The sequence below is a fragment of the Pezoporus occidentalis genome, unplaced genomic scaffold (genome assembly GCF_034315485.1).
Source record: "Pezoporus occidentalis ecotype Australia unplaced genomic scaffold, CSIRO_AGI_Poc_V1 ctg178, whole genome shotgun sequence".
NCBI lineage: Eukaryota > Metazoa > Chordata > Aves > Psittaciformes > Psittacidae > Pezoporus > Pezoporus occidentalis.
Window position 1 is genome coordinate 1 of NW_026913618.1, and position 25,974 is coordinate 25,974.

The following is a 25,974-nucleotide window of genomic DNA, read 5'->3' on the forward strand; positions in this document are numbered from 1 at the left end:
TGAGTCGCGTCCTGTTCTCATCTTTTTCTGATTTTAATGAAACAGAAGCAATTTAAGTGCTGAAACCTGCTCTTGGCCATGCCTTGCAGTGGTTTATTGAGCTGGGTTCTATGCAGCGTTGAAGTTCAAAATGGTTCATCTTCTTAGGAACCTTGTTGCCCAACATCCCACCTAGTGAGCGGGCACCAGCTGAGATTATCTTGGGCACATTTAAATACCTACTGGAGGAATTCTGGTTCTTCATAACCCCAGGCAGGCAACTGGGGATCAGTCACAACTGGCACCTAAGGCTGGCAGAATGAAGCTAGGCACTGCTGGATGTTTAGTTTGGATTTTGTTCTATTTCACTTTTAAAACTCCCATTTAAATTTTTATTTCCTTTTTGCTTTTTGTATCACCACTTCCAACACAATGTAGAATCCTTCTGCTGGCAAAGATACCAGAACAGTAGATTGCCTAACGGGGAGAGCATGGGTATGGGATCTTCATCACTTGGGGCTTTAAAGGCAAGTTAGACAGTGGGTGTTACAATTGTTGCCATTCCTGCTTTTAGCCAAGGGGACAAGCTCATTCCAGGCTTTTTTTCCCTCTGAACAATTCATATTCTTGTTTACATTTATTTTGGTTTTGTATCCTACAGAAGGCATGCAGAAGGTGAGTATTCTTTCTGGCTTAAGCTGATAAAGCAATGGATATTGCTTGACATAACAAGATCTTTGTTTAAACGTCAAATCCATGTCAACTAGCTAATGATATAAAACATCTTATTGCCAGCAGAGATGGAAAAGGATGAACTGCTTCCAAAGCTTTCACAGACCTTTTTGTAATAGCTCATCAACAAAAACTCTCATTCCAGGATGGGTCTTGAGTTTGTCCCCGGAATCGAACATCTGCCAAGTGCAGAGAAAGAGTTGAAAATGACTTTGGATTCACCTCCACTGGTGAGGGCTGGCCTTAGGCTCGAATTCCTCCCTTGAAGGTGGGTGGTTTCAGCATCTTCCTATTGCAGTGAGAAATATGAAAAGTGGCATATCACAGAAAAGCTTAAGAATGAAAGCAATGATTGCACTTTCATGGAAACAAATCAAACCCTTGGGCCACTTGCCCTATTCTCATCAAGTCCTCGTTTAACTTCTCTCTGTAGATTATTTAAAAGTAATTATGTTCTCTTGGAATGAACAGTTCCTGTTCACATTTGTGCTTTAGCCAATAATGTATCACAAGGATGTAGAATGGGTACCTGTCTGCCTGTGGACTCCTGTCCAGCTTTCTCTTTTCCTAATGCATGCACACCTATGGCAGCATCTGTCTTAATTTCTTTATTCGTTTTAACTAGTTACGTGCTGGAGAAGAGATGGAAGACAGCAGCTATGTGTACAGAAAGCATCCCAGAAATCACAAATTACTTGGGGAAACAGGGGAGCTTCAAAGATCTTCATGAGAACACCAGCTGCAGGCTGATTCATTGAACAGTCACTGGATGCTATCTCACTAGGATGTTACTTGGTGAAAATCTATTTTGAATGTCTGGTGGCGTCTTTGCGCTAATTTGGAATAGAAACTTTCAGCAGGGATTGTTAAAGTGCTATAGTGGCTATGCCAAACCAGACTAAATATTACTCTAGCCAAGAAATCTTTTGCCAGTAGCAAATGCCCATAGTAGAACCAGGACAAACATGTACTCCCCTGTATACTTCTCCCAGTGATTCCAGTGACATTACCAAAAGCAGTGAGTTTTAGGGGAAGCTGTTAACACACTGCTTTACAGGATTTATCTCATGTGATAGTGCAGATTCCAGACTTGGGGAACATCACATAAATACAGACTATGAATTTCTGACTGTCAGGCAAGACTTCAGCACAGTGAAAGGTGAATTTGCATGGTCATTTTCATCTTTCTTAAGTGAAACTTCCCACTGAAAGGGAAGCTGACTCCAAATAAACTCTGGATGTTATAAAAGATACAAACAGGATGTTAGTGGCTTACTTGTTTATGTCCTCTTTATTAACTGGTTTCTGGTTGAGGGTACACATGCTCTCACTTTTGCTAACTGATGAAAACACTTGAAGCAACAGGTATGTATAGTAAGAATTTGGATTTAAAGTAGTGCTGGTTGACTGTAAAGTGCAAATATTTTTAGTAGGACAGTCTGATAAAAACAGATGCACATGTTGTTTAGTTAACTTCGATTAGAGATGTTAATACTTATTTTAGTAAAATTCAAATGCAATTTGAATCATTTTAGTAAAATGACACCATCTTACCGAAGCTGCGGAATGTATAAGGAAATATCAGAATGTGCTTTGCATTTAAAACTGATTATATTGTTAAGATGAAATTCACCTCATATGTAACTGTACAGCCTCTCAGATTTTAGAACTCACAGGTCTTAGCTTCTCATACTTAATTCTTACTCGCAGTTTGGAAAGTAAAAGCAGTCCAGTGGTCTTCTCAGTGCTAATACTGAATTATGGACTTTCCTATTCTTGTAGAAGGCAGAGCTGTCAAACGGCCTGAATAATTTCACCAAAATGTACTTGGTACTTAATCATTTACTTCCTTCACCCACTTCTATCTTCAAAACTTTTGCTGCAAGCATGTACTAAGTGGCTTCTTGTTTACACTTCTTATGCTATATGTTGGCCTTATTACAAAGTGTCAATTTCAGTTAGCTTAATTTTTCAGACAAAAGCTGTTATATTAAAAAGCAAAGTACTGGATTATAAAATAGATCTGAGATGTGAGGCAGGGTTATTTGGGAGCTGTGTGAAAGAAAACGTAAGCAAAGTGGTTAAAACTTGGTACATGGGCGTTTTTTGTGTGATTGTATATCCAGAGGGGACTATTTCCAACTAGAATGACCAGCAACAGTCACAGTAAATGCAAAGAAAAATACCTTAATTTCCCAGTGGATATAAATCTGAATAAACATGACTTTTTTTCCTGATGTCTTTGGGACAGCAGACAAGGATGTTTCTCCTTTCCAAAGGAAAAATATTATTGCTTTGAATCACTGCACAAAAATGCAACTACATTTTATACCTGAAATACTACACTAGGAATGTCAGTGAAATTACGCTGTCACTGTCAACATTAATGGTTTTAGAAAACAAAGATTTAAGACATCAGACTTTAAAAGGGAAAAACAGGTTTATTTCATGCAGTTTACAATACACTAGTGTTATGAAAAGGAGGTTAAAAAAATATCCACACATATTTTAGTTGTATGTTTGTTTTAAAAATGATGGTTAACTGTAACCACCTTCAAATGATTTGGGAAGCCCTAGCAGTTTTTTATCCAGGGAAATTCCATGGATTCAGTTTCTTGTCTATGTCTGTGCTAAGAGTTCTGGCTAATGCAAAAGCATTAAAACCAGATCAAAACTCAAACTTTGCTGCAGTAAGAACACTTCAGAGATAATGAATTGGCACGAAATAAAGTGTTATTGCTAATCCACTATCCAGGAAATAACGTTGCAAGTATGGCCACTTGGATATTAACACAAACAGCTGATGCACAGCTAATGTTGAGACCAGTGACTCTGGAGGAGAAGAGTTTAAAAAAACAAATAACATCTGCAGAATTGGGTAGGTGGGCTTAGAGAGTCCATGGGAAATAGCTCTCCCATAGGAAGGCTCAGATGAGGCTTAGGATGGAAGCAGGTGGAAATAGTTGCCATTTGAGGCTCCTTCAGTTTGGTGACCTTGTTTTAGTTTCAGGTAGAAACCTTGTTGAAACCTTGTTTCAGTTTCAGGTAGACAGGCTGCAACATCTCTCTTACAGTGCCTTGGCACTCGCTTCATCCTAGCAAGTACACGAGCCAAGTTAAGTTTGAGTAAAGCTATTCATAAGCTTTTGGAAAATCCTCAGAAGGAGCAAGAATCATGCACATAAATACATTAACTCTTAACATTTCAGATGTCCAGACCTGGAAATCTCAACAAGTGCCAGGTCAGGTCAAAATTTAGGCTCAGCTTTCTAAGGTCTCTTTACCCCCAAAGTAGCAAAATAACTTTCTGAAAGGTCTCTCTCATTATAGCAGTTATTAACACACAACATCCTAAAAAGAACCCTTTGATGGGCCCAGAAAACTATGTTTGCAGCAGTATCTATTCACAGGACCTTTGAGTTTATGCCTCAGCAGACCTTGCTAAAGTAAAGGGCAGCTAAGCTGCAATGCAGTATTCAGCAACGATTTCCTGGGGCAGAATCATCTCAAGGTCTCCGTCACCAGTGCTGTTCATGACAGTTGTCAGATTTCAGCACGGGCGATAACAAAGTGCTGGGCAAGTGTACTGTCTTCTCTGACCAACCTGGATACTGAAATTCCAAACCATACATGAACACTTATATCTGCAACTGCTTCAGCCATTTGTAATGATTTTGGAGTCTGTGAGTTGAAAGAAAACCAGAGCAGCTGCTTTTTAAATGTTATGTGTCTCCGGAACTTCAGATTAGCCCTGGAAAGGATTTTAGCCCTTAGCATTTCTGCACTGAAAATGGAAAGAGTTCCTCTATCTGACACTCATTTAAGAAAACTGAACAGTAAGATCTACTTAGCCCTTTAAAGCCTCAGTTCAGTAAGAAGCCTTTAAAGACAGATCCTGATTGTTGTGAGCCAAAGGAAAGTTATATGCCACTGATTTCAGAGAGCCTTCCACCTCTCTTTTTTTAAACTGAATATTTACACTATTTTAAGAATCTATAATTCTACAACACAAACCCAGGTAAGATCCTGACATTGTCCTTCAAGCTGGAAATAACTGCAGTTTCAGCTGTAATGAAGCAACAGGCAGAATTCTCAGCCCGTATGTATTTCAAAATTGTTGTGTTAGAAAAGACAACTGTCCCATGACCACAGCAGGGTTAAGCCAGGAAGTTTTACTCCTCCCGTCCTGAGCTACCAGGTACTTTTAAAGGTGTAACAAAATCTCCTCTCTTTGCAAGTGCCCCACCTTTCAGGGCTGATTGAAGAATTTAATTTGAAAAACTTGAGAAAGATGCTTTTGATGTGGTGAGAGAATAAAACAGGAGAGTGACACTTTCTGATTTTATCGCATCTCAAGTGGACAAGCTCTCTTTCACTTACTTTCATCTCCATGAAAAGCCCAGTACTTCACTTTTGTCTCAGTACTTCTGAAGGAATCTTTTCCAGTACACCTGCACGACTGGACAGTACGCATTATAATCCAGTTTCTAAGGTCATTTCATTCATCCAGATACTACTGCGGTTTTGCATTCCAAGCTCATTTTTTTAATACTAATAAAAATAGTAGTTTGTAATTAATGTATGTTAACTTGCTGGTGGTGGCTGTACAGCTCAAAAAGAGACTGACAACTCTTCACCAACAGGTATTCAAAGAGCAGGGTTCTGTCCTGAGCAGCAGTTCCCTCAGCACACCTGCAGTCAGGGGGTTTGCTTTATCTGCTAGACGTTTTTTCTCCTGAAAAGAAGGCCCAACCAATGAAACTCTCTCGGAGAAAGAGGAGACCGATTCAATTTTGGTACCTTCAGGAAACAGCCCTGTTTCTAATCAGCCATAACTGTGCATTCACATTGCTAGAAAGGGAGCAATACAGCTCCTGTAAGGAAAACTTGAAGAAAAAAAAAGGTGGATGGAGACTTTAAACTCAGTTTCTTAAAAAATATCTGTTACTAATGCTACAATGAAAGACAAAAGGAACCTTCATCATCACAAGAAACCTGAGTTTGGAAAAAAAAACACAGTAAATTGTCCAGATTTTTTGAGTATATGATTCTCAGGGATGAAAGTTTAGTAGAGAATTAATATAAACTCTTAAATACAATCAGGCCTTTGACAGACAATAAATTACTGCAGGATAACAAACTGCACATAATCCATGGTGACCCCACAGGAAATGAGGGGAAATTCCATGTAACCTCTTGTCTTTTGGTTAAAAAAAAAACATAAAATAATCTCTTTCACATTTACTATGTGAGCTGCCAGGTCAGACTATACTTTTGGACAGTTATTATGGGCCAGATGCCATTCACGTCTTGGAGGCCTCAGGATGACTCATTCATTGCAGATAAGCCCTGATTTGATTGCTGCTTGAAGAAGTCAAAAGCATTTAATACAAAAATGTCATCACCAGTACAGAAAACGAGCCTCTGATGAAGCTTACGGCCAACAGTATGCTACTCGTTTCCTTGCTTCTTCAAAGCAAGAAACTGCTATGGCAAATTTGAACCTCTCGTTTTTTAAACAAGTTTTGCAAGAAGTTTGTAACAGCCTTTAAGGAATTTCACTGAAAATGACGTGCTGAAGTAACCTCCTGTTCCATGGACAACACACCAAAGAACATCACTGAATATTCATATAGCAAAAGCCTAGAAAGTTAAATCACAGAATTTACATTTCCATCAGGGGTCACCCTGATTAATTGTTATGTTCTGGTATCTCTTCCTTCCTGCTTTATTTTCTTCTGCTATGATCTCTTTGTGCTCAGGATCTTAAATTCTAACCTAGAATACTGATTCAAGAATACAGGAGCTGTGTAAATCCAGAGTTCACATCACAGGCTTCCACAGTACATCTATGAACCCATCAGCTTTACATAGTCATAGGCAGTTCTCTTGAAGTAACTACTCTTCAAATGACAGAAAAGAAACAAAGGACTCCAGTTTAAGCTGTATCAGTACATCACCTCATCCTGCAAGATCTTAACAGATGAAGCAATGTTTACAAAACCTGGTGATGCAGACTGGACTCTCATGCAGTTACCTCGTTACTATAGCTAGCTTTATTTGAAATTACAATAGTCAAATAAAAGGAAACCAAACTTAGGGATTAATTCTTAATGCCTTGAAGAAGGCATATGGTAGCACTTCTATTGATCTGAAAGCTCTACATGTTCACAAAAATTAAAGCAATAATGACATTAGCAAGAACAAAAAAGTGGTTAGTTCAGGCGGTCTCAAACAGCATATTTAAATAATTTGCAGGATACCTGCCTATTAATTGTTTTCTTTTTCTTTCTTAACATCCTTGTGAGGTATTGGAAAGAAAGTGCAAAATGATTAGCCACTCATTTGCCCAAATTTGCTACAACAGGGACACAATATAAACTAGACTGCAGGTAATTTCACTGTAAAAGCATGTTTTTAAACTGAAAATACTCCAGTGGGAAAAAAAATACACCTAGAAAAGCCCACTCTTTTACATATTCTACATTTGTTCAGTTTGCTCAGTTTGTTACTCATGCTTTGCTGCTGTCATTCTGGAAAATTTCAGTGTACGAAAGAAAATATTCTGTCTCTTTTGGGTTAAATAAGAGAGACAACAGAAATGTTGATCCAGAAGGAGCACTGCAAAACAGGTATTTCAGGCATTAAAATCCACTTCAGCCAATGCCATATTACTCTGTAGAGCACATCAAGAAAACAACAAGAAACATGGTTGGCTGCAATTCCATGAGCTTGGGAGCTCAGAGAATTCAGTGGAGTCATACTGCTTAAAAACACGGTGACTACTGCAGCAGAGGAAATGTTTTTAATATGCAGTTAACACAGACAACTGTTATGCTTATTTTCAGATACACAAGATAATCTGTTACTATTTCGGGGAAATTTGAGTGCTCAATTCAAGCTGATAGAATATGGGTGCCTAAAAAAGTATAAAAGTATAAACATTTCCCCCTACACAATTACATTTTTAGTAAATTCAATTCAGTTTTAACATCTTAAAAAAAAAGACAAACACTTTCTGTGTTGTTGTGGAGGGGCCAGCAGCTTCCTGTGCAGACCACATCCAAGTTGAAAAATGCGTTACAAACTCTTTCAAGCATTAGACGCATGGACAAAACATTCAGCCCATTGCTTAATCTGCTTAGTAGAAATGGTTTTTACAAATCGTTTCTGCCAAACTTTTATCAATGTATAAGAAGTCCTTTAAAAAAAAAAAAAGGAACAAAAACTAAGCCAAACAAACAAACAAAAAACCCCAACCAACCAACCAGAATAACCACAAAAAAAGAAAAACCCAAACCATCTCAAAGAGCTAAGAGCCTGGCTGTTTGGAAATCAGGCATTTGTGTAAAGGATTACCTAGAGTAGACACCTAAATTCTGAAGTTACTGACAACGGAAACGGTAACACCTTTAGAATTCAAAACAATCTTGTAGCTTTTTGAAACTCCCACTGCTTTCATAAGTCAATGAAGCTGAGTTTTATACTATTTCATTAAGTGTTTTAAAGATGTGCTAAAGATTTTGCTTAAAACATAGTGTATTAAAAAGCTCCAGTCTTGTGTATTAACTTTCATCAAGGACAAACTAATAAAGCTGCACCAGCCATTTTCGGTGTCCTTTAACTGCATAGTTCAAACAGTATAGAAAGAGAAAGGTTGGTTACAGGTATCCTGAATGTCTGATGTATTTAAGCTTTTCAATGGGATGATTCTGTGTTCACACTCAAGGTTGACTTTAACCCCACTCGCAGAGAGAGGGATCTAGGACTAGAAAGCCGTATTTCTGTACAGCCTCCAGCTCTTGAAAAATGTCTATCACAATCCACAGAATTCATTGCTTATAGGCATTTCATGAAAGCACAAACACACATATGGGTACAAACATCTCAAAAGAAACAAAATGTTCAGTTGTTCATTTTCAGTGAATTTTGATTCCCTTTCCAAACATCTGGTTAAGACTGGAGCATAACTTTTGCAGGAAGAGACTGTTTCAACAGAAGGAACATCAAGAATAACTCAGATTAAGGCCATTTTCTGAGTTTAGTCTTCCCTTTGGGCATTAAAATATGCTATTAATCCAGTCAATATATACACCCTTCCTTCAGAGAAACCTCTTGTCTGCTGTGTAACTTTTTACATGCTAGTTTCAGTTGATCTCCTAGACTGTTATTACATTATAGAGTATGTCACAAAGCCATAAGGAATGTGCAGTATAACACAGTCAACTGGGGCTGCCACTGATTCTGAAACAATGTAGACCCCAAATATTTGCATTTGTGGGCTGTAATGTGTGTGTAGCACCAATTACATTGTCCTTTAAATGTTTGCAATGATTAGTAGGAAAATGTCTCCAAACTGATCAACATTGGGTCATCCAGCACCAGACATCAAGTGCTACATCTCTCAGAGGAAAATATGAGTGCATGGTCATTTCAAAAGACCAGTGTCTGTCAGCCCACAGGAGAGTACAACCATGCACTACAACCAAAACTTAACACACACTCCCACACCATCTATTCCCATAAGGTAATCTCGCAATGCTTTCAGCCAGCTGACACCAGCTTATAGGCAAAAATGGTTGAACCCAGATCAACAGAGTATTGTCTAAATCAGATTTTTTTTTCTTTTGCAGCCGGGCCTCTTCAGTGTGACAATTCACTGTGTCTTGGAATAAAAGAGAAAAAATTGTCACCATTCAATACTGTCTTCACATCCTGGAACCTCGCTCTTGCAAAATCTGAAACAGACCAATGAAAAGTCTATAAATGAAAATTCGTTTTAATGTCATTCCTAAAGCATGGAGGTCAAAGAGAATCATGACTGCTTCAAAAAACTGAGAGTGTCAGGGATCTGGTTCAAGGATATTCCTGAAGTCTGTGCTTTAAGGCTGAAAAAGACAGGTCGATAGATGCAACGTCCACTATCAAACATCATTAAAACAGATGTAAATCAAGGCTAAGAATTAAGTATGATTAATATAACCAAAGTTTAAGGATTGGTAGATGTAAAAAGTAAGCTATTTCACCTCAACCAACTACATTTCCTCACAGATTTTTACTACGCTATTCAGACAAAGGTTATCTGCTGGATTGACCAGCTATATAAAAATAACTACTACTATGGCAGCAGGGTTTAGATATTATTACATTATGTGCTCATGCAAGATCTCACAAGTTTTTTAGGCATCCTTGTCCACATGAAAGTTATTTCTGTTGACACAGGACACAGCACACTGAACTTTTCATGCACTACCTTGTCCATCATTATCCTCTGAAATGCTCAAGTCAGGCAGCTGACAGGCACTGCCAGCTCTCACTTGATAACTCTGTCTAAGGGATTTGATTCTCCCACTGTTACCAAGGAACTGAGATTCCCATTACAGTGAGTACAGGATCGGTTTTGGTTTGTTGTTTTCCTAAAAGCAGTTGGTTTGTTTAAAATTCACCTTAAAAGGCATATATTAAACATAGGGACTGAAATCTAACAGAAGCTAAATACCCACTCCTGAAAAAAACAGGAATCTTTGTCTAGGGCATTTTGCAACACGAAACCCATGTAATTCTACTTCCAGTGTGACCATTATTTTCCTTTTCTGCTTCAATTCTGCTTGGCTGTTGGCATAAGTATCCATGTCTTAGGAGTACTGACTGTCCAAGCAACGTTTCTCATGTTGCTGCTGTACACTGACTGGCAATCAGCAATAATGAGCTCAACTCTTGGGCTGTGTAGCACTATGGAACTGCATAAGCAAATTGTAGAACTGACCATGCCAGTAGCCAAATCAAGCACTACGAGAAGCTTCAAACATACTGAGCACAACTACTTGATAATGTTAACCTGTAAGTAAAAGTATCTCTAATTATACTTCATTTTCATTTGCTACTGGAAAGGACTGTTCATTTCAAAAGCTGCCAGGAAGCAAAGGCACAATCCCTGGACAATGGCATAGCTGTCTTCAATGTAGAATTTCCTTCTATGATGATTTCAGTGTAGTCTGATACAGTGTAGTGTGATCCTAGCACACAGTAGCACGTTCCATCCCAGGGGACACACAGAATCTGACAACACACAGAAACACTTCAGTCCTTGTGCTCGTAAGGTAAAAACGGGTGATCACTTAACACAGCAGAGCAGTTTCACATATGGTTTGAATTAGAAAACCATCTAGGTATTTGTTTTCTTTTTAATATTGTTAAAGCCTTGATAATTTAACCTATCAGCTTTTGTAGGTCATTGAACCTAATATGTCTTTCATAGTGTAGTCAAGTAGGGTCTCACCTCCTTTGCAGAACTCCATGGAACTGTTTAAGGACTGGAGTTCATAAAGAACTCATCGCCACCGGTGTGCCTCAGGGACAGTTTAGAGACAGGTCAGTGTAAGCTTAAAAACAGAAATAAATACTTCACTTTATCACCTGCTCACTGCACTTCCTGCAGTACCTGGATCTCCCTGTGCTCACCGAGGGCTTTCTCATTTCAAATTCAGTACTATTGAAGTTACGAAGCCATACGTCACTGCAGCTACTCTGATAAATCTCCAAAATACAGAAAAATGTTTTCAATGGGCCATGACATACTTTAGCGTGTTATTTAGATGTGAACATTGCTTATTTCATGAAGATAATTTACTATGTGCACTAAGCAAAAAGCATTTAATAGGAAACTAGTTAAGATAAAAGTGAATTATGTGAGAAAAAGCCAGGTCCTGAAAATTGCTCAGCCACTGCTAGTATAACACATTCAAAAGGGATTAGACAAGCTTACTGAAGGTAGTGACATTGGTACCTCCTCATGGGATCATAGTCATGGTAGCTTTCATACAATGATCTGCATACAGGCTTGAAGCTAAAATTCCTAAACTGAGGCTTACTGGAAGGTGGGGAAGTATACCAGGAGTTAATTTTATGAATGCTTCATACTTAAGCTCTTTTTTTGATTATTTGCTGTTACTCACAGCTGTGAACAAAGTGCTGGAGTAAATGCCCACATAGCAGGTAACAGCCTGACCCAGAAAAAGTATCCAGGAAGTTCATCTGCAACAGAGGCAAAACCACGGCTAATTAAGTACCTGTGCAGTCAGAAAATATTTTATCTATTAATTTTGTGAATCTGTTCAATTTGAAAAGAAACAATTGAGTTTATTCTTTCCTAGAAAATAAAAAGATAATTCCAAGATTAACAGAACTGTTTTCTACAGCTTCAGAACATGTACAACAAGAGAAAGCTAAGCCAGATCCGGCACTGAAATGTGAACACTTTACTGAGCCAGTAAACCCAACATGAAGTAGAAAATTTTGTAAGATCAGGCGACATTTTAATGCATTTTGATTGCTACTTCGTCTACGAGACCTACGTTTACAACAGGAGAAACAACTTCTGATCAGCAAACTCTCAGGAGAGGTGTTCAGAAACTGTGTGAAAGGATCCTTTCTAGTCATGGGCAGTGACTTTGTCCAAAGAAGAAATACAAAAATCGTACTTACTTATTAATCACAGGAAGACTGACTCTGCTGCAATTTGAAATTAATCTTTTATTTTTATTTATTTTTCTCTCCTGAAAAACCCTTTACTAAGACTATTCCTAAAGATTTTAATGGGTTACTGAGTAAAAATACTGAGAGAGTATGTTTCAAAGCTAAGGGAGGTCAGTTATGGCAGGTCTTCTCCTAATCTGCTAGTAGCCAGGATTGCAGAGTATGTCTGCAGCAGAACCAGGCGCAGAAGTTTTTGTTTGAGGACATGCTCTACTAGCTAAATAGGTGACTTCACTGATAATGCTCCTCTGTCTGCACATTTTAGATCACAGAATTACTAAACGATTTAGGTTGGAAGGGCCTTTAAAGATCATCTGGTCCAATCCCCTGCTCTGGGCAGGGCCATCTTTCACTAAACTAAATGCTTGAAACGATGCTCAAAGTCCCACTCAACCCAACTTTGAACACTTTCAGGGATGGGGCATCCACAACTTCTCTGGACAACCTCATAGTAAAGACTTTCATCATTTTATCCGATCTAAATCTACTCACTTTCAGTTTAAAAACATTGTCTTTGGTCCTGTTGCTATGGGCCCTGGTAAAAAGTCTTCCTCTGTCTTTTTATAAGCACCTTTCAGGTATTAGAAGGCTGCGATGACATCTCCCTGGGGCTTTCCCTTCTCCAAGACAAACAACCCCAATTCTCTCAGCCATTTTTCCTAGCAGAGGTGTTCCAGCCCTCAGACCATTTTTGTGTCCTTCCTCTGGATCCACTCTGAACAGGTCCATGTCTTTCTTGTACTGGGAACCCCAGAGCTGGACAGTCTGGATGCTCCAGGTCGGGTCTTCATGAGAGCAGAGCGCAGGGCAAGAATGCCCTCCCTCAACCTGCTGGCTAGCTCTGGATAACTGGCTTCCTGGGCTGCAAGTGTACTCGGCTCATACTACCAGTATCTCCAAGCTGTCCTCTGCAGTGCTGCTCTCAACCCATTACTCACCCAGTCTGTATTGGTACTAGAGACTGTCCCTACCCTGGTGTAGATCTGCTATGTTCAGAATCTTCCTTCTTTTCATGCTCTGTTCTGGTTTTCCTCCAGGGGCACCAGATCCAAAGTTAACTTAAAAACTGTAAACACTGCTGAACGCGTTCTCATATCCGAGGGGCCTGAGTGTGACTGCTTCTTAGGGAAGCAGAACATGAGAACTATTTCCTCCCACACAAAATAAATCTGCTGCATACAGAACAGCATCTTAAGGACTGTTTGTCTCTCAGGCAGCTTAAAAATCTTGCGTTCACTTCCAGCACAGTGCCAGTTTATTTTTTTCAATAAAGCTTCAGATTTGACCTGTTCCTTGCAGCCACTCTTGAAGACTTGGCAAAATACCTTATTCTATCTCAGCAGTAGTATCTGTTAGCATCAGCAAGAAGATAACCTAGGTTCTTCCTTAAACATGCGGAAGCAACTACAGAGATAAGTATAAGTCTGGTTTACAGATAAAAAATCCAAGTGTGTAGGTAAGAAGCTTGAATTCAATCTCATGCAATGCTAAATACCTCAAATTTATACTACTCAAGCAACTATACTAAACATCTAACTGAATATTCAATGATAAGTTATCTTCTAGAAACTGAATAGTATAATAAATATGAGTAGCGCTGGCAGACACATACGAAGTTGCAGAAGTTGTGCTTTCTGATGCAATTTTTGTGTTCTTCCATTTGTGACTTTTAAAGTACCTGATCTTCAATAAGATGGTGTACAATGGAAAGCACCTGATCCCTCCCCAGAGACAGTTGTTTCCTATGATAAATATAACTGCAGCACTGAGATCACATTGTTTACTTATATTTGCCAATCCTGATTCAGAAACTATTAATTTCAAAATTATCAGCTACGACCATCTTTGATGATATTGTACTGAATGTGTATCCTGTAGGTTCCTACCAGATGACTCTACATGTGAAAAAAATATTTGATGTAAAAGCTGGTGCACAGAAAATTAAAAGCAATTCTGACCCTAGAATCTACATGAAGAACTTTTCTGCTCAGCAAAGCTGTAAAGGAACCAATCACAATACATCTTAGGACAACAACACCAATTACTGTGTCCAAGAAGCAATATCCACATCAGGAATTCTATGTTTGCTAACCATGCCACCACTATAATCACAAACACACATACCACCAGGACTAGCCAAAGAACAGCACTAGCGGGGTAGGAACTGGATGGGGCAGAAAAGCATCCGTGTAAATTCCTAGGGGCAGCTAATGCTCACCATGACATTTACACTTAATCTGAGTCATTCATATCGTAATCCGTTTCTTCATCCTCACTCTGAGTGGCATGCAGCATGCAGCAAGTATAGAGAAAGGAAGGGAAAAGAAAAGATTGTGAGTGAGTCAAAGATGCAACAAAGTACAGTCCACTTACACTTGAAGCACCTGTGAATGACATTTATTTACTTTTATCTGGGACTCCCAGTCTTCGCAAGAAAGAACAACAGCAGACAATTTCAAGAAGGAACATCACAGATTTCATTAAAATTTCCTTTTTCAGATGTCTAAAGTTAGCAGATAGAAGCCAATAGTGCCATGCAACATAACAACAGGGACCGTAAGCATAGAGAAAAGTTAAATAAAACTGTAAAGCTGGTACCTTTACTCCGTGTACTCTTCATCACGGATGGGAAAGGATAGCACTTGAGAATCAAACTTTGGATGTAGATGTTATGAACAACCTTTGGCCATTTGTCCAAAGAGCGACAGATCAATAAGGTGGTACAAAAGAAAATAATGCTTGCGGGAATATCGGTTAGCTTTTAGTAGTGTCATGGCTACCATTAAAACCCACTGGAACCATTTAAGTCAATGTCCCAAATGCCATCAATTTCCTTAGCTTAAGTGTATTTGAAGGTTACACAGAAGTCAACTACTAACTTACTATGCAAACTGTTTTCAAAAAAAAAAAAAAAAAAAGAAACATAAGGGAAAGAAGTCTCCGAGAAGGAATGAAGGTGAAGCTTGATTAGACGGGCTATCAGAAAATGTCTTTTCCTTTTCTGACAGTCCAGTACGATCAACTAAAATTGAAATGCTTGACAATAAAAATTACATACTGGCAGCTTTTTGCTTTCTCTAACCCAACCTGCTGTAGAAGTAACAGGAAGACTTTCTCCACAGCTTCTGAAAGTCAGTCCCAATACATGAACGTATTATCCTGTATATACCACTGGATACCAGAATTTCATATGAACTTCATTAAGACCATCGAGCTACTGAGACAACAGCTCCCAAGCTGCGAGCAAGATTCCTGAACACAACTGTCAGAAGCCTCTCAACCACAAATAATTTTCTATTTTTCTTTTCAGGCATAACACATGCCTATTAAAAATATTTGATCTATTAGTGTTGTGGTTTAAGCCAGCACTGCACCAGCTACTAAGAAGAAGAACTGTTAACAGCTGAACCCAGGACAACTAGAAACACAGGATAGAAAAGATTATTCTTCAAGTATTGCTATTAGTTGCTAGCAATACCTCAGCGCTTCCAGGACAAAAGGAGTGAATGTTGTATCTCCAATCTTAATCAATTCTGATTCATTACCTGGACAAATTACACCCTGCTCTCTTTTCTGAAACAATGACGAAGAAGCACTTCAATGCAGAGGTTGAAGATCTAGCCCCTCTCAGAGCTACTGAATTTGCAGAGCTGTACTGCCCTTTGAAGTAGCTTTTGTATTTAGGGTTTAATCATTTCATTTTAACAGTATTTTCTTTTCCATTAAGGGTGCAGTATAACTCTGGCAACTTCTGAAGTTCCCTGAAGATGTGCTATCATTCCTTACGAAGATCCTTATCAGATTCTAGAGTTCCATGGTTTATTTCAGGTACATAGCCTAGTCCTAAATTATTGCCATGCATCTCTAACCTGTCAACTTTGCATCTTGGCAAAAGCAGACCCTGACCTGGGGTATTGGAAACAGTGAGCTGTGGCTTAGCCAGGTTCAGTGTTTACCTTGACTACATTAATCCCTTACAACTCCTTGGAAGTTTTATCTCTACAGTGACAAAAGAGCATAAATTAATCATTTCACTAAGAATCCAACGTAAAGCTTGGAGTGTTTTTGCAGTGCAATTTACAAAAATGTCCCCATATATGTAGCCATGTAACCAAGTCGCAAGGCATAGAAAGTAGTGAAGCTTTATCTGTTTGAGGGCTCAGTGCCAAGACCCAGGTCAATTCTTAAACATTATTTCAAAATTCCTCTCTTCGAAAGTTATTCTTGAAAAAGCAAGCTTTGATGTTTTACCAGTTGTTTCCTATCTACATATGCTAAATTAAAAGCTTTTAAGTAAGCTACAGAAGTATCCGGTTTGTAGTCATCTCATACAAAGCAACAATACAGTGATAAAAACTGTTCAATATGCATGGAAGAGAAGCATATACTTACATATATAACTGGTCTGCCTTACTACTATTCTGTTGTGTTTTTACATTTTCCCTTGTACAGACTCTGAAAGACAACTGAGCAAAATGCTAAGATACTGTGCCTGTTACAACCTTTTTGGAAAGCTAGCTACAGAAAGTAAAGAGAACTGGGCAGACACCTGAAAACCCTAAGCTAACAAGTACCTTCATTTTGTAACATATTGCACAGGACTATGCTTTTCAGAGACAGCATATTACAATCTCCAGTCTTGACGGTAAGATTTCTTCTGCTGAAGTGTAGCAAGAAAAATAGTTTTCAACTGAACCAGTGGCAGAATAAGGAAGCATTCATTTTTTTCAGAAACAAACCCTAGATTCTCAACTGTAAACAGCAAATTATCTGCCAATACTTGAAAAAAAACAAGACAGGTTATCAGGAATATCGCAGACTATTGGATTTAAAGAACCCATTTGGTATAACAAATGCATGCTGACTGTACCATTTACAGTCATACAATGGACAGGGAAACATTATTAGTCATGAGTGAGGGGAAAAAAAGCAATTAAACAATGGTCCAGAACAGAGATAGGCCTAGCAGGACTTAGTGAAGCCCAACTAATTCGACACCATTTATTTAGACCAATGTCTCATAACTTACCTTTGCTTTTTCACTTGGTTCACTGGTTGTGCCATAGGGAGTGTTATGCAATTCCTTTGAGACCACACACAGAAATTCTGCCTGATCTTCATTGCCATAGTTATAGGAAGAACCAATACTGACCAGCTGAAAGATTGGGGGGGGAGGGGAAAAAAAAGTCAACTGCATTTCCACATAAAACAAACTGTAAATTCTCATCATTAATACAAACACTCCTCACTGTTCAGACTGTTGGCTGTGCCTGAAGCATGATTCTCCACTTCAATGCAAATACATTTGGATGCTGACAAATACACTGACACTCGGATGAGAAGATAAACATAGTTTTTCTTTTTAAACCTTTTACAGAACTAATGATTGAATGGTTATGATCGTTCTGTGACAGAAAAGGCTACAGAGGCAGGCCAGCGGAGAAGTAGCCTCTTCCCGTTTCTGTTATTTACTGGAAACCTTCCCACCCTCCAAAGTCGATTTTTAAGAAGTCTGTACGTTGTACCTTGATGTGGTGGGATTTAACATGTAAATGGCTGCATGCAGGAAGCACTTTAACCTGAAGGGATACCCACGACTTTACTTACAGATAACAGTACTTCTATTAAAACATATTTTGAGGGTACAAAGACAAAATTTGCATTTGATCAGAAAACAGCAAGACACAGCATGGTGGGACACCAAGAATAACATCCGAAACTCATATGTGCTGCTACAAGGAAGCTAATTACAGAAGCACTACAAGCAGAAGCCATGTGTAATGTAATGTGACCTGTTTGCAAGCTTCTACAAGTCTCAACTGAATGATAAATGACAATTTACTGAGCACAAAGGATATACTCAGCACCAGTACTATACCGTGTATGCAGTGTGTTTATCAAACGGCAGAAATTTCATGTAACTTGTCTTACCTCACACAGAGTTGTGGAGTAATGGAGGAATTAGAGACACCCTTCCCATTCCCCCGATCCTCAAAGTTATGTGACAGTATTAAAGAAATTTTAGGGTAAAATGCAGCTGCTACTTCTGGGATAGAATATGGTTGACATGCACAGGATCTACCTTATGACAGTTCCCCAGGCAACCCTGTGACCTCAGCATATGCTGGGAGAAACTGAAGGGGAGTGGAATGGAGCGAAGGCCCTGCGGCCAGGCTCTGTTTTCCTCCCTACAGGTGTGGGAACGTGATGACACCATGTACTGATAAACTGCACAGCAGCTGCCAAAACAGCGCTGTAAAGTGAGAGAATTCATACCAAAAATGTGTGTGGCTTGGTGGATGAAGTTGCCAAGCCATTATCCATCATATCTGAGCAGTCGCGGCAGTTCCATCAAGTTCCTGCTGACTGGAAACGGGGAAATATAACTCCCATTTTTAAAAAGGGAAAAAAAGGAAGACACATGGAACTACAAGCTGGTCAGTCTCACCTCAGTGCCTTTGCTTAGCTTGCCTCTTTTCCAAGCCAGAATAGAGTCAGATATAGCTGGTTCATTTCTTTAAAGATTTCAAAAGCATGACGAAAGAATGTATGATGCTATTACTGCTGACACAGATCAAAGGCCTAAAAATCAACCTGTTGCACAGATACACTGTATCTAAATGTTATTACCAAAACTGTATTAAATCTAACCTACCAAATCACCATATTCATGTGATAAGAGTGTCCTACTCCCCAGTATCCATTATATCATTAAAGTGCCCTGCTAATGGCCCCATAGAAAATGCTTGACTTGTTTTTTAGGGCAACAGCACTTGAAACACTGTCATTATCTGTCTAAGAACAGACTGTGTACTTCCATTAGTAGTCTAGCAGAGTACCAAGGCGAGTAAAAGCCTTGTTAAAGGAGGGAAGATGCAGCATAGACGAAATCTTGGTCCAGAATCTGTACCTGAGGGATAAGATTATTCCTCCAACAAAAGTGGAAGATAGACCTAGGTTAAAACCAGCTTCCATATAGCACTGCCAGGAGAAAATAAAGCCTCACTGTATTTTTAAGGAGAGAGGAGAGAGATGTTCAGATGTGCCTGCACTTGGTAAGACGGCTAAGCAAGCACCTCCACAGACAGAGCCAACGTCTACAAAGAGCAGCAGGCAGTATGCCTGCACAGTGAACCAACTCAATGCCAGGCCTAGGTGATGTCAAATTTTTTGGACCCTGACAGTAGCATACAAGGCTCAGCCTTCAATGAACAGTACTGACAATCAAGATTCAGCATTCTCAAACTAACTTTAACTACACTGTCTGGGTGTGATCACCAGAAACCTTTCTCTCTCTTCTCCACTCCTAACATCACTCTGGGTCTGCAAAATACATACAAACTCGATAATGAACACAGGATGATCAAAAATAAATGTGCTAAAGAGAATTTTTTCCAGAAAAAAAAACAGGCAATGAAGTTACAAAACTCCATTTTTCCTTCAGAAGCACCAATTCATCCTCATTGGAATACAAAGGCACCATTTATCTTGAGACACTAAGTCAGCTAATCTTCCACTCTGCAGTCTGCGCCGTAATACAGAATCACAAAACCTATAAGGTAACTAGTTGATTAGTTGGCCTAAGAAAGTCCACTGAAAAGATGGAAAATGAACCCAGATGTACTTCATACATAGAGATGATTTGTTGCTTCTCTTCCCTAACAGCAAAAAATACCATGCATAAGTTTTCAGGGGAAAAAAAAAGTCAGTTAAAATACATTGGCTCCAAGCCTGTTGAAGTGTATAAAATTTATCCTATACATTATATAGCAATTACAAAAAATACTAACATAGTAACTGCTTCAATTATTGAGGTAATACGTAGAACTATCTTAAACAGCAATTTAAACTCATTTAAAGGCTAGGAAACACTAAAAAAGTTGGATACACATTTAAATGAAGCCACAGCTTCTCTGAAGAAAGATTTGAAGAATAAAATTCAAGCAGATGATTTGATTTAGTACACAGTCAAGTTTTCTTCTTGCAAAATGGCAAGGACTTGGTATCAGGTAACTATGAAAGCTACCAGTAGGAAAAATACTTCTTTACTCATTGACACTTGAACAAAATAAATGACCTCTCTGAAAGCAGATATGATGCAAGAGCCAAACAGTAGCCAAATCATCAACACATTCAACAAGGTAGATACTAATATCCCACGCTAATGCTTCATAATCCAAATAAGTTGATTGTTTGCACGTAAGTCTGTTCAGGAGACGTGGCAGACTGACTAATTACTAGGTATTGGACGGGATTATTGATTTAGCCAACTACAAAACATCTGGATGACTTTTTGCCATTACTGATCAGTCGGTGCCCTTCAAGATGAAGTTACTTTTGCAACATTAAAAATAAGTTCTTCAAGACTCCCAACAGAATACTCTTGTAAGCAGCTCCATATGTGTGCAACTAAAAATTTATTGTCTGCATTTACTATTTGCATTATTTTATCAGTAGCATGTCAGAAACTTCATCGTAGGTTTTTGAGAAGCATCAGCAACAATATGGGTGATGGCAGAAAAAGAAACAATGGAAAATGATTGCAGATTAGAACTGAACTGTCTTGTTAGAAAGTATGATCAGAAATAAGGCAGTATTTTAGCACTTGTATTCCAAAAATCTCCCCCTTGTTCCCAGTGTTGGTGGCAATACTTTAAGAAGGGTGCTGATAAAGTGGAAGCAACTCTTAAACTCCCCTAACCTGCATCTGTCCAACCCTGCACTACCCATCCCACCAAAAAAAACCAAAACCCACAATAAAACAGAGTAATCTGAGGCCAGCAAAACATGCATTACAATGCATAGCAAAAGGATTTCAGACTACTTTCTCAGACTTCCTAAAAAGACAAACTCTTTCTGGCTCATGGGTCTTAAACAAGAGGTTTAATGACCAATGACTTAAAGAGAGGTTTAATGACCAAGAACTTAAGGGGAAGAAAAAAAAAAAGTTGAAACTGTGAATTTTGTCATTTGTATAACTATAAATATGTATCATTTATATAACTATATACACAGACGCATATATCATTTGTATAACTATATATACACATGTATACATGCATGTACAGATTTTTCCTCCTTGCTTTATTCATTCCATTACTTGTTTCATTACACTCCGTACTAAAGCAGTATGATCCCACTTGAGCACCTCTGTGAGCCTCAGTGTCATAGCAAGCAGAGGAAAATGCCAATGTCACTTATCACCTAAATTCAGTAGATCATGGTCCATTCACTGTTTGCATAGAATAAGGGTGCTGACACTAGTAGAGACTGTCGGATGTAACTACCAAAAGGCAGGTAAGGAAAGCTTTTTTGTTGTTGTTGCTGTTGTTGTTTATTATATTATTCTTGTAATTATTAATATTACTATTATTATAGTTATTTGTATTCTATTGCTTGATGTGCCAGTACAGGTCAGGATTTTCCTGAAAAGATGAAGAAATAACAACAGGGAAGTTCCTGTCTCATAAAGTCTGAACTTCTAAGTAAAATAAGAGATGATCATCAGAGAGGCAAAGTGAAAAATAAAAGCAACTAATAGTTTGGCCTAAGAAAGGTGGACAGAGACTACTGGTGCCTTGCTAGGGTCAGGCTTGTTTTTAAGGAGGAAAGGTTTAGGGATGATTTCAGGGACAATAAGGAAAAGTTCTTCAGTTTTTTCATAAGTCCGCAGCTCTGTGAGAGGATAACCACCTTTCAAAAAAGTCTACTTAAGAAAAACAGATGACAGAAGTGTTATAGCTGAGAGAATAGGTCAAATTAAGTCACTCAAGAGCAGCAAAACATGAACCTCTTCCCATCTTAAAATAATGACTGTACAGCTAAAAACATCCCCATGAATGGGCAAAATAGTTGGATCAGTTTTAGGAACCTTACTTTTGAAGTGAACAGTTCTCTTGCCTAACTGAACTGAGGCAGCTCTCAAAACCAGACACATTTCAATAACTTGCCTCTACAGATTTGCTATACTGATTTAACAGTACTGATTCAGAATCTGTACAGTGCATTTAGAGGACAAATTAGCAATAGTATTACCTACCATCACAGACAATCACTCCAACTTGCACAAACAGTGTCTCTTGTCTTCCTTTGTTTTGCACTGGAGTTACCCATATTAACTAACTCTTCTACTTCATGACTACCAATTTCCTTCTCTTTCTGTGATGGTCTGATTTTCAAAACTGAGTAAATTTCATAACAATTATTCTCAAATTATATTTTAAATATTCTTGTACTTTGAATATTACTGCTTCTGTGTCAGCTATGATAAACTCCTGCCACACCAGAAAGCTTGGAAAGTCTTGGAAAGCTTGTCTTCCTGGTTTTTTTTTAGTTATAGTAACAGCTGATAGAACGAAAGTCCTCCCCTCAATTTTTTGTTACAAAATCAAGTTGCACGAATGTAAGAATGGCCTCTAAACCTTTTAGAGTTATAATGTGTTTGTTCTACTGCCTTCTCAAAGGATTTGCAAAGGGCTGTAAAGATACATACACATCAGGCGGTAAACTCAGCACTGATGACTGAGACCAGGACTGCAAACATATTTATTTCAGGTCCTTTAATGCAATTGTCAGACTTCACATCTAGAAGGAAGGAAAATTAATCCTTTTTTTGTTGATTTTTGTTGTTTGTGTTTAAAATCTCCCATTTTATTATGTTGGGATTTACTTGGACCTATCTAGGACATGAACACAGGAAATCACATCATACTGCCTGTACCTCAGGTATCCTTAACAATGGGTCACATTTCCTAGTCAGTTCCAGAAAGTCTACAAACCCATGCAATAATTCTGCATTCCAAATGTTACTTATACAACAGCAAGAAACAGTGCTTGATACTTGAAATTAGACTCTGGAATACAGCTGGGCAACAGCCCAGGTTTAAAATTTGCAATTGCATGGTTAAGTGCCCATGTAAACTCTTAAATAAGGTTCTGCTCATGTAAAGTCAGTTTACTGTCATGTTATTTTCATGATGTTATACTGACCTTTCAGACTGAATAACCATATATACAGCAAGGAAAAGAAGCACTCTGAGTATTTTACTGATGGAAAATACTAGAGAACACCAGGTTCCCAAATCAATTCACAAAAGACACTTCAGAATGGAGCACAGCTATGGACAGAACTGGAAACTGCCTCCAGTGTAACTGGTTAGCAAAAAAACCCTCCCCAAACTCCTGAACGCTGGGAAGTAACACAGCAATTTAAAAGTCAGTGATCTGAGGTCGAGAGGAGCAGGAAGGACGAGACACCCTAAAAAGCCAATGAGTGAAGCTACGATTCATTTGGGTAGCAATAAAATTTTCCCTGAAAAATTCCCCAACAAATAAAACCAAACCAAACCAACAACAAAGCAACCAACCAACCAAAAAAAAAAAATCAAACTACAAAAAAAACACAAACCAAACAGCCCCCCCCCCCCCCAAAAAAAAAACAAACCAAAACCCAACAACAAACAAACAAACAAACCAACCCCAGAAAACCAAACCCCCAAAACCCGGGATGTTCTTTCCATTTGAGACACGACTTCAACCTGCTGATTTTGTTCTCTCGCTCCTTATTTTATTTCTGAAAAAAATCTGTTACTCGTTGTCCCAGCTTTAACATATTTCACTCAGCTAAAAAAAGCAATTAAGATTTGACTTACCAGAAATACAGGGTTCCAACTCAGAACTTAACTGGCTATTCAGTAGATGAAATACACCCAAACTGGAACAATGATTAACACAGAAACGTCCTTTTCTGAACCCAGTGAACTCAAAGCTTTATTTACAGGGCTCCTAATGTTTAAACTGTACTACTTTTACTTAACAACTATGAATCAAAGGCTGTTAACTTTGGAGGAAGATTTAAGGAAAAGAAGGTACCTACTGAGAAGGTAAGAACTCTTCTTAAGAAAACTTTTACCTAAATAACTGGGGGGGGGGGGGTTGATTGGTTGTATTTTTATTATTTTTACAATATGAACATTCATAATGTATCATGAAATACTGTGAATATAAATAAAAGCCAGTCACAAATACACACAAATTACTATGTGCTGTACATCCAGGAATAAAGTGGAATGATTTGAAAGCAGCAGAAACGCAAGGAGGCCAAGCATATCAGTGTGAGGGCAAAAAGAATGGTGTGACACACCTCACTGCAGCATTTCTGGAAGCATCTCTCTTCCCCTTTCACTTCCCGTGACACTATCAGCAGATACTCTGACTGCTGGGCCCGGCCACAGCTGTACTGGGAACCTATACTGACAAGCTGAAATAACCAATCAAAGCAAAACACAAAAAGAAACCTTTGTAAAGCTGAAGCATATACTGTTATCCAAATTGTACAAATAATAGATGAGCTCAAACGTTCAGGTAACATTAACTTGCCACTAGAACACGTTGCTATCAAGCTACAACTTTCATTTAAACATACTTAAAATTTACGAAGGCAGCTGCAAAGCCCTTTGTAATTTCAAGGGAAGTTAAGAGTTACTGAGAGTAAAGCAGAAAACTCACTGTGGTATAGCCAGCTACTCTGAAAACCATAAAGTCTGGTGCATTGTGAAAGTGAGCATTACTTTCCTGTCATACTTTCCAAGTGCAGAAGGTATTGTGGATATAAGACTGGAAGGTGTCATGTAAAGCAATATAACAAGCCTGGGTATCGAAGAACTTAACTGTGTTCCAGACATTGACAAACAAAATACAGCCAGGGAAACATATTAAGTCAACTAGAGGAAAAAAAAAAAAAAAGAAGGGGTAATTCACAGAAGATCCAAGAAAATAATTGGAGTAAAAAAAAAGATTGTCTGTCTTGTTCCCATAAATATCAGTACCAAAAACTGTTGACACTTGCCAAACATCTAAGAATTCAGAAGTTCAAAACATCAGCTGAATTTCTCAACTTGTTATCACAAAAAAATGTTTTATCTTAATAATACACAGCAATTCATAGCCCATTTGAATTCAAGCACAGCCTGCCAGTGCACTTGAGAAAGATTAGTGTTTTAAATTAAGTGTGAAGAACTAGACAACTGCCTATTCTGAGTAGGGATTACTACTGATGAGAAGGCTCATGGACAGTAAATTTATTTTTTTATCCTGCTATTGTTATGTGAATAATTTTGAAGGCAGCAGCTAAACACTGTCCTCCTTACGCAGTGAACATACTTAAGACAGCATTATGGTGACAGACTCAGGTTACATTAATCATTAAAATTTACATGACCGACACACCAGTGCTGTCTGAAGCCTTTGTGTGTAGCAATTTAGTACAGCCCAAAGTTTCTTATTATGCAGTATTGCCTAAACATTGTTTTTTTTTCTGATTGCTTGAAGAAGTAACAACTGAAACTAAAAACCATCTACAAATAACCCACTGGTATCACAAAGTGGGGCAGGCACAACTACTGGCAGTAGTTTTGGGGCTGGGACTGCTACATAATTCCAGCATTCTGGCAGCACTTTCACTGGTACTCTTTGAAAAAGTGCACCAATACATCTGCATCTGCCAGAAGTTTAACACCTTCCACTCCTATTTAATCATCACATACAATCGTATTTTACAAGAAAACTTTGAAATGTCAAGGGGAATGAAATATTTTTGGTCAAAAGCAACCATTTAAACATGTTATACAGGGGACAGAGCACAAGGACTCTCAACCCGTAGGAATATTACTCCTCTGAAAAAGCTGCTGATTTCTCTCCCACCAAGAATATGTAAAAAGCACAGTAGGT

General features: G+C 38.4%; 1 protein-coding gene and 1 long non-coding RNA gene across 4 annotated transcripts in view; one reads left to right on the forward strand and one right to left on the reverse strand.

Annotated features, from left to right (window-relative positions):
* Window positions 1-29: 29 nt before the first annotated feature.
* On the forward strand, window positions 30-9,665 carry LOC134161658 (uncharacterized). The gene is made up of 4 exons (XR_009964065.1): window positions 30-518; window positions 870-979; window positions 1,337-2,076; window positions 9,345-9,665. It is a non-coding gene; the product is annotated as an uncharacterized LOC134161658 (long non-coding RNA).
* The window catches only part of LOC134161657 (BTB/POZ domain-containing protein KCTD5), a 35,759-nt gene continuing 12,917 nt past the window's right edge, over window positions 3,133-25,974 (reverse strand). Inside the window, exons 5-8 of one of the 3 annotated variants that reach the window (XR_009964064.1) lie at window positions 24,389-24,505; window positions 17,276-17,401; window positions 3,741-9,449; window positions 3,133-3,705 (exon numbers count right to left, since the gene is read on the reverse strand). Coding sequence is in view for 2 of the 3 variants with exons in the window: in XM_062614696.1 (XP_062470680.1) it covers window positions 9,420-9,449; window positions 17,276-17,401; window positions 24,389-24,505 (273 nt within the window). In the remaining variant the exon portion in view is untranslated. Of the gene's footprint in view, window positions 9,450-17,275; window positions 17,402-24,388; window positions 24,506-25,974 lie in introns of all 3 variants that reach the window. The other 2 variants (XM_062614696.1, XM_062614697.1) reach the window with 2 other exon arrangements.